The sequence below is a fragment of the Tachypleus tridentatus genome, chromosome 9 (genome assembly GCF_004210375.1).
Source record: "Tachypleus tridentatus isolate NWPU-2018 chromosome 9, ASM421037v1, whole genome shotgun sequence".
NCBI lineage: Eukaryota > Metazoa > Arthropoda > Merostomata > Xiphosura > Limulidae > Tachypleus > Tachypleus tridentatus.
Genome location: NC_134833.1, coordinates 1,197,895 through 1,215,288, shown reverse-complemented (window position 1 = coordinate 1,215,288; position 17,394 = coordinate 1,197,895). Strand labels below are relative to the sequence as shown.

Genomic DNA, 17,394 nt, shown 5'->3' with positions numbered 1-17,394 from the left:
GGATAATTAACACCTCAACTAGAGAATGGAAAGATGAGTAAGTGTAATAATAAAAAAATTATAAATTGTTTGGGATAATTAACAACCTGAGATGGAAGAATAGGAAAAAAAGATGGTAAGTGTAATAATAAAAATCAAAAAAGTATTTGTAATAATTAACCCCTAAAGCTACAGAGAATGCAAAAAAAAGATAGTAAGTGTAATAAAGTAAAAATTATAAATTGTTTGGGATAATTAACACCTCAACTAGAGAATGGAAAGATTGGTAAGTGTAATAATAAAAAAAATTATAATAAATTGAGAAGGAAAACCTCAACTAGAGAATGGAAAAATTGTTTGGGATAATTAACACCTCAACTAGAGAATGGAAAGATGGTAAGTGTAATAAGTAAAAAATTATAAATTGTTTGGGATAATTAACACCTCCAACTAGAGAATGGAAAAATGGTAAGTGTAATGAAATGGAAAAAATTATAAATTGTTTGGGATAATTAACACCTCAACTAGAGAATGGAAAGATAGTAAGTGTAATATGTAAAAAAAAAATATAAATTGTTTAGGATAATTAATACCTCAGCTAGAGAATGGAAAGATGGTAAGTGTAATAATAAAAAATTATAAATTGTGTGGGATAATTAACACCTCAGCTAAAGAATGGAAAGATGGTAAGTGTAATAGTAAAAAATTATAAATTGTTTGGGATAATTAACACCTCAACTAGAGAATGGAAAGATGGTAAGTGTAATAATAAAAAAAATATAAATTGTTTGGGATAATTAACACCTCAGCTAGAGAATGGAAAGATGGTAAGTGTAATGGTAAAAAAATTATAAATTGTTTGGGATAATTAACACCTCAACTAGAGAATGGAAAGATGGTAAGTGTAATAATAAAAAATTATAAATTGTTTGGGATAATTAACACCTCAACTAGAGAATGGAAAGATGATGGTAAGTGTAATAGTAAAAAATTATAAATTGTTTGGGATAATTAACACCTCAACTAGAGAATGGAAAGATGGTAAGTGTAATAATAAAAAATTATAAATTGTTTGGGATAATTAACACCTCAACTAGAGAATGGAAAGATGGTAAGTGTAATAGTAAAAAATTATAAATTGTTTGGGATAATTAATACCTCAGCTAGAGAATGGAAAGATGGTAAGTGTAATAATAAAAAATTATAAATTGTTTGGGATAATTAACACCTCAACTAGAGAATGGAAAGATGGTAAGTGTAATAATAAAAAAATTATAAATTGTTTGGGATAATTAACACCTCAGCTAGAGAATGGAAAGATGGTAAGTGTAATAGTAAAAAATTGTAAATTGTTTGGGATAATTAACACCTCAACTGGAGAATGGAAAGATGGTAAGTGTAATAATAAAAAATTATAAATTGTTTGGGATAATTAACACCTCAACTAGAGAATGGAAAGATGGTAAGTGTAATAATAAAAAAATTATAAATTGTTTGGGATAATTAACACCTCAGCTAGAGAATGGAAAGATGGTAAGTGTAATAATAAAAATTATAAATTGTTTGGGATAATTAACACCTCAACTAGAGAATGGAAAGATGGTAAGTGTAATAATAAAAAAAATTATAAATTGTTTGGGATAATTAACACCTCAGCTAGAGAATGGAAAGATGGTAAGTGTAATGGTAAAAAAAATTATAAATTGTTTGGGATAATTAACACCTCAGCTAGAGAATGGAAAGATGGTAAGTGTAATAATAAAAAAAATTATAAATTGTTTGGGATAATTAACACCTCAGCTAGAGAATGGAAAGATGGTAAGTGTAATGGTAAAAAAAATTATAAATTGTTTGGGATAATTAACACCTCAGCTAGAGAATGGAAAGATGGTAAGTGTAATAATAAAAAATTATAAATTGTTTGGGATAATTAACACCTCAGCTAGAGAATGGAAAGATGGTAAGTGTAATAAAAAAAATTATAAATTGTTTGGGATAATTAACACCTCAGCTAGAGAATGGAAAGATGGTAAGTGTAATGGTAAAAATTGTAAATTGTTTGGGATAATTAACACCTCAACTAGAGAATGGAAAGATGGTAAGTGTAATAATAAAAAAAATTATAAATTGTTTAGGATAATTAATACCTCAGCTAGAGAATGGAAAGATGGTAAGTGTAATAATAAAAAAAATATAAATTGTTTGGGATAATTAACACCTCAGCTAGAGAATGGAAAGATGGTAAGTGTAATAATAAAAAATTATAAATTGTTTGGGATAATTAACACCTCAGCTAGAGAATGGAAAGATGGTAAGTGTAAATTATTGTTTAGGATAATTATAAAACTAGAGAATGGAAAGATGGTAAATTGTTTGGGATAATTAACACCTCAGCTAGAGAATGGAAAGATGGTAAGTGTAATAATAAAAATTATAAATTGTTTGGGATAATTAACACCTCAGCTAGAGAATGGAAAGATGGTAAGTGTAATAATAAAAAATTATAAATTGTTTAGGATAATTAATACCTCAGCTAGAGAATGGAAAGATGGTAAGTGTAATAATAAAAAATTATAAATTGTTTGGGATAATTAACACCTCAGCTAGAGAATGGAAAGATGGTAAGTGTAATAATAAAAAATTATAAATTGTTTGGGATAATTAATACCTCAGCTAGAGAATGGAAAGATGGTAAGTGTAATAGTAAAAAATTGTAAATTGTTTGGGATAATTAACACCTCAACTAGAGAATGGAAAGTTGGAAAGATGGTAAGTGTAATAGGATAAATTGTTTGGGATAATTAACACCTCAGCTAGAGAATGGAAAGATGGTAAGTGTAATAGTAAAAAATTATAAATTGTTTGGGATAATTAACACCTCAGCTAGAGAATGGAAAGATGGTAAGTGTAATAGTAAAAAATTATAAATTGTTTAGGATAATTAATATCTCAGCTAGAGAATGGAAAGATGGTAAGTGTAATAATAAAAAAATTATAAATTGTTTAGGATAATTAATACTTCAGCTAGAGAATGGAATGATAGTAAGTGTAATAGTAAAAAATTGTAAATTGTTTGGGATAATTAACACCTCAGCTAGAGAATGGAAAGATAGTACGTGTAATAGTAAAAAAATTAAAATTGTTGGGATAATTAACACTTTAACTGGAGAATGGAAAGATGGTAAGCGTATTAGTAAAAATTGTAAATTGTTTGGGATAATTAACACCTCAACTAGAGAATGGAAAGATGGTAAGTGTAATAGTAAAAAATTTAAATTGTTTAGGATAATTAATACCTCAGCTAGAGAATGGAAAGATGGTAAGTGTAATAATAAAAAAATTATAAATTGTTTAGGATAATTAATACCTCAGCTAGAGAATGGAAAGATAGTAAGTGTAATAGTAAAAAAATTATAAATTGTTGGGATAATTAACACCTCAGCTAGAGAATGGAAAGATGGTAAGTGTAATAGTAAAAAAATTAAAATTGTTGGGATAATTAACACCTCAACTGGAGAATGGAAAGATGGTAGGTGTAGTAGAAATATTTTATTTTTGAAGTATGTAAAATCAACTGCCTTGTCCATTTCTGTTATTATGTAATTTGAACAATCATATATATTGTAAGTTTATTAAGGAATATTTTCATATGTTAGTATCTTTTTGTGGTTGATATGATTTTCAAGTTCAACAGAGATTACTTTGATTGCTATGATAATAAGGTGCAGATACAAACTCCATAATTTTTGGTTTATTGTTTTAACAACAATAGAATAGAATATTTAGAAGTGCCACACATACTGTAAGACTGTGTTTTATTAATGTTTTACTACATTTGATTTTCAATGTCACTTGGTGGCCCAGGGTTTCATTGTGTACTTACAAATCTTAAAATACGTTTTGTTTTCCTTATATTACACTTTGTTGGAAGATTCTGGGATAATTAATTATCATTTCTGATGAGCTGGAACCATTGTTAATATGTCATTGTTGGATTGGTAGCTGAAACATTCATCTCTGTTGTTATTGGCATCTCAGATTTCATCATCTGCTACAGGGGGGTCATATTCCCATTGCTATTTAATGGTTCTGACATCAGTTATTTTGTACATTGGTATCTAGGATAGATTTTTCTGTATCCAACAACTCTTCTGCTTGGTCAGATTGCCACCAGTGGCATATATGATTATTGTACGTCTTTGGGATTTGTGGGGGTTTGGGACCAAGAATTTTTCGACATGTGTTGATCTTAACTATGGATCCAGGAGCATTACTGGTACTTGAGTCAAAATTAGTCATTTAGTTCACATCTTTACTAATATTATCCATCCCACCTGTAGGGTTTTCATCTCTTGCAGATCATCTTGATCTGGAATTTAGTTCTAGGGCTACCAGAGTTTGGTTGGTCTGAAAGTAGGGAGAAAGTCATGCTAGTTCTTCCGAAGTTTTATTCTCATTCTTTGTCGTGCCAAGGAAGACAGGAGATTGGGGCCCACTCGTTGATCTTTCTTGTTCATATCAATGCCTAGATTCTCCAAGTTTCACAAGGTACTCATTCCTGAATCTGAATTGTCATTTGTAAATGTCAAAGTTCATAGCTTCCAACCACTGTCACTGTTTTTTTGTGCACAAGAGTTAAGTAATCAGGTGCTGTGGTTCAGGGTTTTTACCTTCATACTAGCATTGGTTTCATCTGAGTTCTACCAAATCATGCAAGTTTTTACTGTCACTTCCATTCCATAGTACTGTGCACACATCATTCCATAAATGACTGATTACTGCTTGCTTCATTTCCTCCATTGTCAGAACATCACACCCTGATTCTGTTTCCAGAAACAACTAAGGTAAGCTTTATACTGAGAGCTGACTGATCTGTTCTTGTTCCATTTCAATCTGTCTAGATTTTTTTCATCACATCTCTCAGTTCAGCTCAGCTAACTTTCATTTGGCTCTGTGCAACTTAACAGGATGTTTGACTCTTACTCACTTCTTCTTCTCCCATTGCATGAATGAAAGGTGGGCATTATTTGATTCCCTCATGTCGTTGAGATGACAAATTAAGAGATCTTTTCACTAGTCTTTATGCAACCAAGGAATCATAACTATTAGTTTACTGAATTTCCCAGTTTTCTTAGTCAGGATCATACTTTGTTCTTAAGGAATTGTTAAGTTGGGACACTACTAAGGTATGGGCTACTCTGTTGTCACCTCATTCAGAGTTCCATCTCTTTACAAATGCCTTGCTTCAGGGATGAGGTACATATACCAACAGTCAGGAATTCCAAGGTTTGCACACAGACATCAAGGCCTCCCTACACAATGTCCTAGCCCTTCTTGATCTTGTGGTCTGAGCTTATTAAAGGGAAAATTGTCAGGCTTCAATCTAACAATTCAATGTTGGTGTCTTGCATTTCTTATCGAGAAGGCACTTGATCTAGGAGACCTTGTTTATGAATCTTGGACCTCCTTTCTTGGGATCTCTCAGTCATATCACCTTACTAGCTTGCCATGTTTCATGGGTGATGACTGCAGTAGCAGATCAGTTGTCTCAACCCAAAAAATACTTCCAACAGGATAGAAGCTTCATCAAAGCTTTTGTTGGATTGGCTCTCATTTTGCAACTCTGGTTTGCATGTTGACCATTCATTGGAAGACCTAACTTTTGGCAAATTGGTCTCCAGTACCTCACATTCAGACTTTGGCAATGAATGCATTCCATCAGGATGGAATGGGATTATAACTCTAGGCTTTCCTCCATTTCATATGTTATCTAAGGTATTAACTATGATTTGTTTTAACCCATTGTTGTGTCTTGTTGATAGCAATAGATTGGCAGCTATACCCTGGTTTCTGTTTCTGTGGCACCTTCAGGAGTGTCCACCTCTTCCACTTCTTCTTAGGCCATCTCTGTGAAGGCAACTATAACCTGACATGGTACACCTGGCTATCCAGGAGCTCAAACTTCAAGCATAGATGTTATGCATTCTTTTACACAGCACTGGGATTTAATTTATAAGATTGATATGTATTTGTCTTAAGTCTTTGCTTAGTTTGGAGATGGATATTTCTCAACATAAGTGGCACAAGTATTGGCAGTGGTGTATTGAGAGGAGGTTGAACCCACTTTGATCAGAAGAGCTAAACATAGCTCATTTTTTGACCCAACTCTTTAGCAAGGGCTTTCTCATCCTCCATATTAGTCCTATATAAGGCAACCTTATTAACTACTGTTTGATACTCACAACGAAATATTCTTTGAATTCTCAGTACCCTTTGGATTTCCTAAGTTCCTCTGGATTCTTTGTACCAAACAACCATTCTTGTTATGTAATTGGTATATTAAAGTAAGATTACATGCCCTTTCTCAACACCATGTATCACTTTTACCTGAATGTATATATTTTTTGCTGCTGACCTACAGCATCATCAATTAGGGTGGTTTGTGCTGTTTGTCCACAGAAAACATTATCATTCTATTTACATTTTCAGACTGGTTCTTCTTACCTAAGATGCTGTCAGACATGGAAGAGGATAAAACTTTTTCATCATTTCATATGATCATTATTTCTCACTTCTATGACTGATTGGATTTTATTCATTGTCATATTCAGTGAGCGTCTTGAAGGTTGTTTTTTTTTTGCCTGCACTAATACTTGCTAGACAACGACTTTTAATCTGTATTTGTAGGAGAGGAATTTTTCTGTAAGTCATGTCTAATCAGGTTTGTCACATCTCTATATCCTTAGCTGTCCTGTGGAAGGACACTGTGGAGACTGGTATGTGAACCTCTCCCAGAACTTTTATCTTACATTATTTACATGATCTAACAGTATGTTCATCTATGGGTTTTTGTCTATTCCCTGTAACTGTCTTAACCACTTCCATTAGATTATACAGACAGGTAAGTATTTTCATTGCTACATTTTCAGAGAATCCCACTTTGTTGCAACTGTTGCCCAGGAAGGTTTGTTTTTATCAAACCAATTCCTCACTTTTAATGACTGATTCAGTATACTCTATCTAATTTTCAATTGGCTCTGTAGAAATGACGTATGGAACCTCAGCTAGAGCTTGGCCAATAGTGATAGTAAGTCAAGTAAAATTCCACTCACAACACATGAATTAAATTCTGGAAAAAAATCATACCTGTTCTGTAAATGGTGTGGTCTCCCACCAGGCACTAATCTTGTATTGACACACCCATGACCTATGTAAATGCTTTATGTTTGTATAATGCCCTCATTGGCCCATCCATCTTCTCATTGTTGGTGTGAGAAGAGGTACATATGTCTGAGAAGTTAACATTATTTTTAAAATGTGTTTCCAGTAATACTTACTTCCATTCACAGTCTCCCACCTTTCCTCCCCACTAAGAGCCAGTGTTAGAGACTGGTATTGAATCAGTCTCAAGAAAGTGATTACGTTATCTGAATTAAACGCTCACATACACCACCAGGATAGAGGGCACAGTGACATAGGTGGAGAATGTTATGAGAGAGATATTGGTAAGGACATTTAATTGGGGTATAAAGGACAGGAGCAAGCAAGAAAAATCTGAATAATGGACTGATAAAGGAAGAAATCTTGGTGGTCTAGTAATAGGTGTGTGTGACAGGACTGGAGTATTATTAGAATGATAAAGGAAGAAATCTTGGTGGTCAAGTAATAGGTATGTGTGACAGGACTGGGGTATTATTAGAATGATAAAGGAAGAAATCTTGGTGGTCTAGCAATAGGTATGTGTGACAGGACTGAGTATTATTAGAATGATAAAGGAAGAAATCTTGGTGGTCTAGTAATAGGTATGTGTGATAGGACTGGAGTATTATTAGAATGATAAAGGAAGAAATCTTGGTGGTCTAGTAATAGGTATGTGTGACAGGACTGGAGTATTATTAGAATGATAAAGGAAGAAATCTTGGTGGTCAAGTAATAGGTATGTGTGACAGGACTGGAGTATTATTAGAATGATAAAGGAAGAAATCTTGGTGGTCTAGTAATAGGTATGTGTGACAGGACTGGAGTATTATTAGAATGATAAAGGAAGAAATCTTGGTGGTCTAGTAACAAGTATGGGTGACAGGACTGGAGTATTATTAGAATGATAAAGGAAGAAATCTTGGTTGTCTAGTAATAGGTATGTGTGACAGGACTGGGGTATTATTAGAATGATAAAGGAAGAAATCTTGGTGGTCTAGTAATAGGTATGTGTGATGGGACTGGAGTATTATTAGAATGATAAAGGAAGAAATCTTGGTGGTCTAGTAATAGGTATGTGTGACAGGACTGCGGTATTATTAGAATGATAAAGGAAGAAATCTTGGTGGTCTAGTAATAGGTATGTGTGACAGGACTGGAGTATTATTAGAATGATAAAGAAAGAAATCTTGGTGGTCTAGTAATAGGTATGTGTGATGGACTGGAGTATTATTAGAATGATAAAGGAAGAAATCTTGGTGGTCTAGTAATAGGTATGTGTGACAGGACTGGGGTATTATTAGAATGATAAAGGAAGAAATCTTGGTGGTCTAGTAACAGGTATGGGTGACAGGACTGGAGTATTATTAGAATGATAAAGGAAGAAATCTTGGTTGTCTAGTAATAGGTATGGGTGACAGGACTGGAGTATTATTAGAATGATAAAGGAAGAAATCTTGGTTGTCTAGTAATAGGTATGTGTTATGGGACTGGAGTATTATTAGAATGATAAAGGAAAAAATCTTGGTGGTCTAGTAATAGGTATGTGTGACAGGACTGGGGTATTATTAGAATGATAAAGGAAGAAATCTTGGTGGTCAAGTAATAGGTATGTGTGAAGGGAGTGGAGTATTATTAGAATGATAAAGGAAGAAATCTTGGTGGTCTAGTAATAGGTATGTGTGACAGGACTGGGGTATTATTAGAATGATAAAGGAAGAAATCTTGGTGGTCTAGTAATAGGTATGTGTGACAGGACTGGAGTATTATTAGAATGATAAAGGAAGAAATCTTGGTTGTCTAGTAATAGGTATGTGTGATGGGACTGGAGTATTATTAGAATCATAAAGGAAGAAATCTTGGTGGTCTAGTAATAGGTATGTGTGACAGGACTGGGGTATTATTAGAATGATAAAGGAAGAAATCTTGGTGGTCTAGTAATAGGTATGTGTGACAGGACTGGAATATTATTAGAATGATAAAGGAAGAAATCTTGGTGGTCTAGTAATAGGTATGTGTGACAGGACTGGGGTATTATTAGAATGATAAAGGAAGAAATCTTGGTGGTCTAGTAATAGGTATGTGTGACAGGACTGCGGTATTATTAGAATGATAAAGGAAGAAATCTTGGTGGTCTAGTAATAGGTATGTGTGACAGGACTGGAGTATTATTGGAATGATAAAGAAAGAAATCTTGGTGGTCTAGTAATAGGTATGTGTGACAGGACTGGAGTATTATTAGAATGATAAAGGAAGAAATCTTGGTGGTCTAGTAATAGGTATGTGTGACAGGACTGGAGTATTATTAGAATGATAAAGGAAGAAATCTTGGTGGTCTAGTAATAGGTATGTGACAGGACTGGAGTATTATTAGAATGATAAAGGAAGAAATCTTGGTGGTCTAGTAATAGGTATGTGTGATAGGACTGGAGTATTATTAGAATGATAAAGGAAGAAATCTTGGTGGTCTAGTAATAGGTATGTGTGACAGGACTGGAGTATTATTAGAATGATAAAGGAAGAAATCTTGGTGGTCTAGTAATAGGTATGTGTGACAGGACTGGAGTATTATTAGAATGATAAAGATGAAATCTTGGTGGTCTAGTAATAGGTATGGGTGATGGGAGTGGAGGATTATTAGAATGATAAAGGAAGAAATCTTGGTGGTCTAGTAATAGGTATGTGTGATGGGACTGGAGTATTATTAGAATGATAAAGGAAGAAATCTTGGTTGTCTAGTAATAGGTATGTGTGATGGGACTGGAGTATTATTAGAATGTTAAAGGAAGAAATCTTGGTGGTCTAGTAATAGGTATGTGCGACAGGACTGGGGTATTATTAGAATGATAAAGGAAGAAATCTTGGTGGTCTAGTAATAGGTATGTGTAACAGGACTGAGTATTATTAGAATGATAAAGGAAGAAATCTTGGTGGTCTAGTAATAGGTATGTGTGACAGGACTGGGGTATTATTAGAATGATAAAGGAAGAAATCTTGGTGGTCTAGTAATAGGTATGTGTGACAGGACTGGGGTATTATTAGAATGATAAAGGAAGAAATCTTGGTGGTCTAGTAATAGGTATGTGTGATGGGACTGGAGTATTATTAGAATGATAAAGGAAGAAATCTTGGTGGTCTAGTAATAGGTATGTATGAGAGGACTGGAGTATTATTAGAATGATAAAGAAGAAAAAGAAATCTTGGTGGTCTAGTAATAGGTATGGGTGACAGGACTGGAGTATTATTAGAATGATAAAGGAAGAAATCTTGGTGGTCTAGTAATAGGTATGTGTGACAGGACTGGAGTATTATTAGAATGATAAAGGAAGAAATCTTGGTGGTCTAGTAATAGGTATGTGTGACAGGACTGGAGTATTATTAGAATGATAAAGGAAGAAATCTTGGTGGTCTAGTAATAGGTATGTGTGACAGGACTGGAGTATTATTAGAATGATAAAGAAAGAAATCTTGGTGGTCTAGTAATAGGTATGTGTGACAGGACTGGAGTATTATTAGAATGATAAAGATGAAATCTTGGTGGTCTAGTAATAGGTATGGGTGACGGGAGTGGAGGATTATTAGAATGATAAAGGAAGAAATCTTGGTGGTCTAGTAATAGGTATGTGTGATGGGACTGGAGTATTATTAGAATGATAAAGGAAGAAATCTTGGTTGTCTAGTAATAGGTATGTGTGATGGGACTGGAGTATTATTAGAATGTTAAAGGAAGAAATCTTGGTGGTCTAGTAATAGGTATGTGTGACAGGACTGGGGTATTATTAGAATGATAAAGGAAGAAATCTTGGTGGTCTAGTAATAGGTATGTGTGACAGGACTGGAGTATTATTAGAATGATAAAGGAAGAAATCTTGGTGGTCAAGTAATAGGTATGTGTGACAGGACTGGAGTATTATTAGAATGATAAAGGAAGAAATCTTGGTGGTCTAGTAATAGGTATGTGTGACAGGACTGGGTATTATTAGAATGATAAAGGAAGAAATCTTGGTGGTCTAGTAACAAGTATGGGTGACAGGACTGGAGTATTATTAGAATGATAAAGGAAGAAATCTTGGTTGTCTAGTAATAGGTATGTGTGACAGGACTGGGGTATTATTAGAATGATAAAGGAAGAAATCTTGGTGGTCTAGTAATAGGTATGTGTGACAGGACTGGAGTATTATTAGAATGATAAAGGAAGAAATCTTGGTGGTCTAGTAATAGGTATGTGTGACAGGACTGGAGTATTATTAGAATGATAAAGGAAGAAATCTTGGTGGTCTAGTAATAGGTATGTGTGAAGGAGTGGAGTATTATTAGAATGATAAAGGAAGAAATCTTGGTGGTCTAGTAATAGGTATGTGTGACAGGACTGGGGTATTATTAGAATGATAAAGGAAGAAATCTTGGTGGTCTAGTAATAGGTATGTGTGACAGGACTGGAGTATTATTAGAATGATAAAGGAAGAAATCTTGGTTGTCTAGTAATAGGTATGTGTGACAGGACTGGAGTATTATTAGAATGATAAAGGAAGAAATCTTGGTGGTCTAGTAATAGGTATGTGTGACAGGACTGGGGTATTATTAGAATGATAAAGGAAAGAAATCTTGGTGGTCTAGTAATAGGTATGTGTGACAGGACTGGAGTATTATTAGAATGATAAAGGAAGAAATCTTGGTGGTCTAGTAATAGGTATGTGTGACAGGACTGGGGTATTATTAGAATGATAAAGGAAGAAATCTTGGTGGTCTAGTAATAGGTATGTGTGACAGGACTGGAGTATTATTAGAATGATAAAGGAAGAAATCTTGGTGGTCTAGTAATAGGTATGTGTGACAGGACTGGAGTATTATTAGAATGATAAAGAAAAGAAATCTTGGTGGTCTAGTAATAGGTATGTGTGACAGGACTGGAGTATTATTAGAATGATAAAGGAAAGAAATCTTGGTGGTCTAGTAATAGGTATGTGTGACAGGACTGGAGTATTATTAGAATGATAAAGGAAGAAATCTTGGTGGTCTAGTAATAGGTATGTGTGACAGGACTGGAGTATTATTAGAATGATAAAGGAAGAAATCTTGGTGGTCTAGTAATAGGTATGTGTGATGGGACTGGAGTATTATTAGAATGATAAAGGAAGAAATCTTGGTGGTCTAGTAATAGGTATGTGTGACAGGACTGGAGTATTATTAGAATGATAAAGGAAGAAATCTTGGTGGTCTAGTAATAGGTATGTGTGACAGGACTGGAGTATTATTAGAATGATAAAGATGAAATCTTGGTGGTCTAGTAATAGGTATGGGTGACGGGAGTGGAGTATTATTAGAATGATAAAGGAAGAAATCTTGGTGGTCTAGTAATAGGTATGTGTGATAGGACTGGAGTATTATTAGAATGATAAAGGAAGAAATCTTGGTTGTCTAGTAATAGGTATGTGTGACAGGACTGGAGTATTATTAGAATGTTAAAGGAAGAAATCTTGGTGGTCTAGTAATAGGTATGTGTGACAGGACTGGGGTATTATTAGAATGATAAAGGAAGAAATCTTGGTGGTCTAGTAATAGGTATGTGTAACAGGACTGGAGTATTATTAGAATGATAAAGGAAGAAATCTTGGTGGTCTAGTAATAGGTATGTGTGACAGGACTGGGGTATTATTAGAATGATAAAGGAAGAAATCTTGGTGGTCTAGTAATAGGTATGTGTGACAGGACTGGGGTATTATTAGAATGATAAAGGAAGAAATCTTGGTGGTCTAGTAATAGGTATGTGTGACAGGACTGGAGTATTATTAGAATGATAAAGGAAGAAATCTTGGTGGTCTAGTAATAGGTATGTATGACAGGACTGGAGTATTATTAGAATGATAAAGGAAGAAATCTTGGTGGTCTAGTAATAGGTATGTGTGACAGGACTGGAGTATTATTAGAATGATAAAGGAAGAAATCTTGGTGGTCTAGTAATAGGTATGTGTGACAGGACTGAGTATTATTAGAATGATAAAGGAAGAAATCTTGGTGGTCTAGTAATAGGTATGTGTGACAGGACTGGAGTATTATTAGAATGATAAAGAAAAGAAATCTTGGTGGTCTAGTAATAGGTATGTGTGACAGGACTGGAGTATTATTAGAATGATAAAGGAAGAAATCTTGGTGGTCTAGTAATAGGTATGTGTGACAGAACTGCGGTATTATTAGAATGATAAAGGAAGAAATCTTGGTGGTCTAGTAATAGGTATGTGTGACAGGACTGGAGTATTATTAGAATGATAAAGAAAGAAATCTTGGTGGTCTAGTAATAGGTATGTGTGACAGGACTGGAGTATTATTAGAATGATAAAGGAAGAAATCTTGGTGGTCTAGTAATAGGTATGTGTGACAGGACTGGAGTATTATTAGAATGATAAAGGAAGAAATCTTGGTGGTCTAGTAATAGGTATGTGTGACAGGACTGGAGTATTATTAGAATGATAAAGGAAGAAATCTTGGTGGTCTAGTAATAGGTATGTGTGACAGGACTGGAGTATTATTAGAATGATAAAGGAAGAAATCTTGGTGGTCTAGTAATAGGTATGTGTGACAGGACTGGAGTATTATTAGAATGGTATTATTAAAGATAAAGAAATCTTGGTGGTCTAGTAATAGGTATGTGTGACAGGACTGGAGTATTATTAGAATGATAAAGGAAGAAATCTTGGTGGTCTAGTAATAGGTATGTGTGACAGGACTGGAGTATTATTAGAATGATAAAGGAAGAAATCTTGGTGGTCTAGTAATAGGTATGTGTGACAGGACTGGAGTATTATTAGAATGATAAAGGAAGAAATCTTGGTGGTCTAGTAATAGGTATGGGTGACGGGAGTGGAGGATTATTAGAAATACATTTTCAGTTTAAGAAAATGTCAGTTACATTTTTACTGTTGTTTCCCATGTGTTTCTAAAAGTGATTGCATCCTTAAATAGGGTGTTTTTGTATGTTTACTTGAAGATAAGAAGGGAACATCATCTTTTTTTAGGTTTATTTTCTGTTATAATGAGAGACCTTGCTAACCTTCCTGGTGATGGACCCAAATGGATTATTCTGGATGGTGACATTGATCCCATGTGGATTGAATCACTGAATACTGTCATGGATGATAACAAGGTAGGAATATAATTCTTTCTCATTAACTTGTTCATTTGAAATATCTCTCTTTTTTTATTAGGTTTATTTTAGTGTAAGCTAAGTTGTATTGTTATTTTCTGCGAATTGATTAAAAATACAGTTCACAAAATAAGGTTTGCATGTTTTCAGTGTGGGCATTTTTTAGTATGTTTATGTTATTCATAGTTGTTTTGTCAGTATTAAAGTGTGGTAATTTTATGATCTACTTTTTGTATTTAATCTTTGTGGAAATTCAGTGTTTTTGTTTGATAATTTTATTAAACTTTATAGAGACTTATTTATTGCTGTTTAAGGCTCTTGTCAGATTATATTATATGAATCATATGTACATACATATATACTTGTATAATTATGGTTTTACTTATGGTCAGTTGAATAAAAGTACTTATCTCATAGTATAATATTTCATGTTAAAGTTTTTATAAAATGAGTAGCAGTTCTGTGAAATTACTTAGTTTATAAATTTATAAAATTATTAGTTTTAAAGTGTATGACTTATTTTCAAAGTTGCTTCAATACATGTCAGAAGTTTGGTAGTTGATATAAACCAAGAACAGAGTAGTTTTAACTGTATAGATTGATAACAGAAATGTGGATGATAAATATACCAAGATCAACATAGTTTTAGTTGTATATATTGTCAATGGTAAAGTTTATCATATTCACCAAGAATGGCATAGTAGACCACTTTTAATCACATAGATATATAATAGGTACGTTTGTGATAAATACATCAAGATTAGAGAAGTTTGATTATACAAATTGATAATAGCTATGTTTGTGACAAATACACTAAGATCAGAGTAGTTTTATTTATGTAGATTGAGAACAGGTAAGTTTATTAAATACACCAAGATCAGAGTAGTTTTAATTATATAGATCGAGAATAGGTAAGTTTATTAAATACACCAAGATCAGAGTAGTTTTAATTATGTAGATTGAGAATAGGTAAGTTTATTAAATACATCAAGATCAGAGTAGTTTTAATTATGTAGATTGAGAATAGGTAAGTTTATTAAATACACTAAGATCAGAGTAGTTTTAATTATGTAGATTGAGAATAGGTAAGTTTATTAAATACACTAAGATCAGAGTAGTTTTAATTATGTAGATTAAGAATAGGTAAGTTTATTAAATACACTAAAATCAGAGTAGTTTTAATTATGTAGATTGAGAATAGGTAAGTTTATTAAATACACCAATATCATAGTAGTTTGGTTGGTTAGTTGGTTGATTTAGTGTTTTATGGCACAAAGCAGCGAGGCTATCTGCACCAAACATCTCGTAAAAATTTAAAATTTTAAGTAAATTTAGTAAAATTCATAAAAGGAAATGAAGGTGAAACAAAACAAAGGTTAAAAAAAAACCATAAATAACGTAAAACCAATGTTTACATCTAGTCTACAACATTAAGAGAAAAACTACAATATTACAAGTTGTAAAGGACTTTATGTAGCATAACTGTAATTCTCATAACTCACCAGGAAGACTAACAGGTAATTACAAACACCACTGTCAGTCACCTGAAGTTGGCCTTTCTAGTCCTGGTTCTGAGTTATTTGACATTATGGCCATTTTCAAAAAGTAAAATAATAAAAGTTTTTAAAGACCTGTAGCAAAAGTTTAATAATAACTCGCTGGGGTGAATAGCGGGTAGCGCAACTAGCAGTGTTAGGCACCCGAAGTTGGCCTTTCCAGCCCTGGTTTCAAGTTATTTAACATTACAGCCATTTTCTAATTTTAAATCAAACTAGATAGACTTTGATTTTTTAAAATGGAATCATGTTAAAAAGGTCTAATGTATAAATTAAAAAACTTAAATAACATTAAAAATATCAATGGCCTTTAAAAAAACTAAAAACATTACCAAGGTGGACAGTGTTACCACCACTAATAACACTGTCTAACGTAATGGAGAAACCTTGGGAGAGAACGTATTTAAAATGGTGCTGTCGTTGAGAGTCGTAACAACGGCAAGAAAGTAAAATGTGGTTTACTGTGATCTGAGTGTTACACAGACTACACACTGGTGCATCGGTTCCAGATAAAAGAAAACGATAAGTTAAAAAACTGTGACTAATGCGTAGTCTAGTTAGAACAAATTCCTCTTTCTGATCCTTACGGAAGCAAGACTTCCAAAGTCCAATATAGGGTTTTATTTGGAAAAGCTTGATTTCGTGTTGCTTACTCCCAAGTTGACTGCCAGCTGGCGCAGAGACATCCCTTGAATAAAGGACCATAGTCCATGTATGGGACAGGCACAGCAGTGATAGTGCCAGACCAAATAGATTTAGCTGTGGTGTCAGTGAGCTCACTCCCGCAAATACCAACGTGGCCTAGTATCCAGCAGATCTGGATGGAAATAGATGTTAAAGAGAAATGGGCCAGTAAGTTTTGAATATTGGTGTGAAGAGGGTGTGAACTAATGTGAAGCAATTCCAGGGCCAGTAGAGGAATAAGTGAGTCAGTATAAATAGTGCAGTTTGAGTACTGCTTAGCTTCTATGTGGTCCAGGGCAAGAGAAATGGCATACAGTTCAGCAGTGAACAGAGAAGCTGTAGAGGGGATTCTGCATGCAACCACCGAACCACAACAAACCATGGCAGAGCCCACACAGTCACCTGATTTTGAACCATCTGTATAAAAAGGAATGGAAGGATGGTTTGAAAGATGTTCAGCAAATAACAGACAGTATTTCCAATCAGGAGTGTCTGCTTTTCTCAGATGACTTAAAGATAGATCACATTTAGGGATTGTAAGAAGCCATGGTGGGATGGGGTGATTAGTGAATACTGCAATGTTATCCAAGGACAGACTCAATTCATCCAAATGTGCCTGGATACAAAGGCCAAAAGGAGCAATGGCAGATCGTTTGTTCTGAAAAAGTATGGCTCACTGAGGAAGGAAAACACAACCCTCCTTTTGAATATTGTCCCATATGACTTTGGAACTGGTGGTAGAAGATATGCAGGATGTGAACTTCATCTAAGATTTCTTCTGGCTGTGTCATCTTACCCACTGAGCATGTGCATGGGCCTGCTGGAAAGTGATGTGGT

At 33.9% G+C, this 17,394-nt stretch overlaps 1 protein-coding gene and 1 pseudogene across 2 annotated transcripts in view; both read left to right on the top strand.

Annotated features, from left to right (window-relative positions):
- The window catches only part of LOC143226953 (dynein beta chain, ciliary-like), a 186,227-nt pseudogene extending 180,335 nt beyond the window's left edge, over positions 1 to 5,892 (top strand). Inside the window, exon 54 of the transcript XR_013014816.1 lies at positions 5,553 to 5,892. The product of XR_013014816.1 is annotated as a dynein beta chain, ciliary-like (transcript). The remainder of the gene's footprint in view (positions 1 to 5,552) is intronic.
- A 796-nt stretch (positions 5,893 to 6,688) lies between these two features.
- Positions 6,689 to 17,394, top strand: part of LOC143226952 (dynein beta chain, ciliary-like) — a 52,725-nt gene continuing 42,019 nt past the window's right edge. Inside the window, 2 exon segments of the mRNA XM_076458507.1 lie at positions 6,689 to 6,755; positions 14,190 to 14,317. Of these exon segments, the coding sequence (XP_076314622.1) occupies positions 6,689 to 6,755; positions 14,190 to 14,317 (195 nt within the window).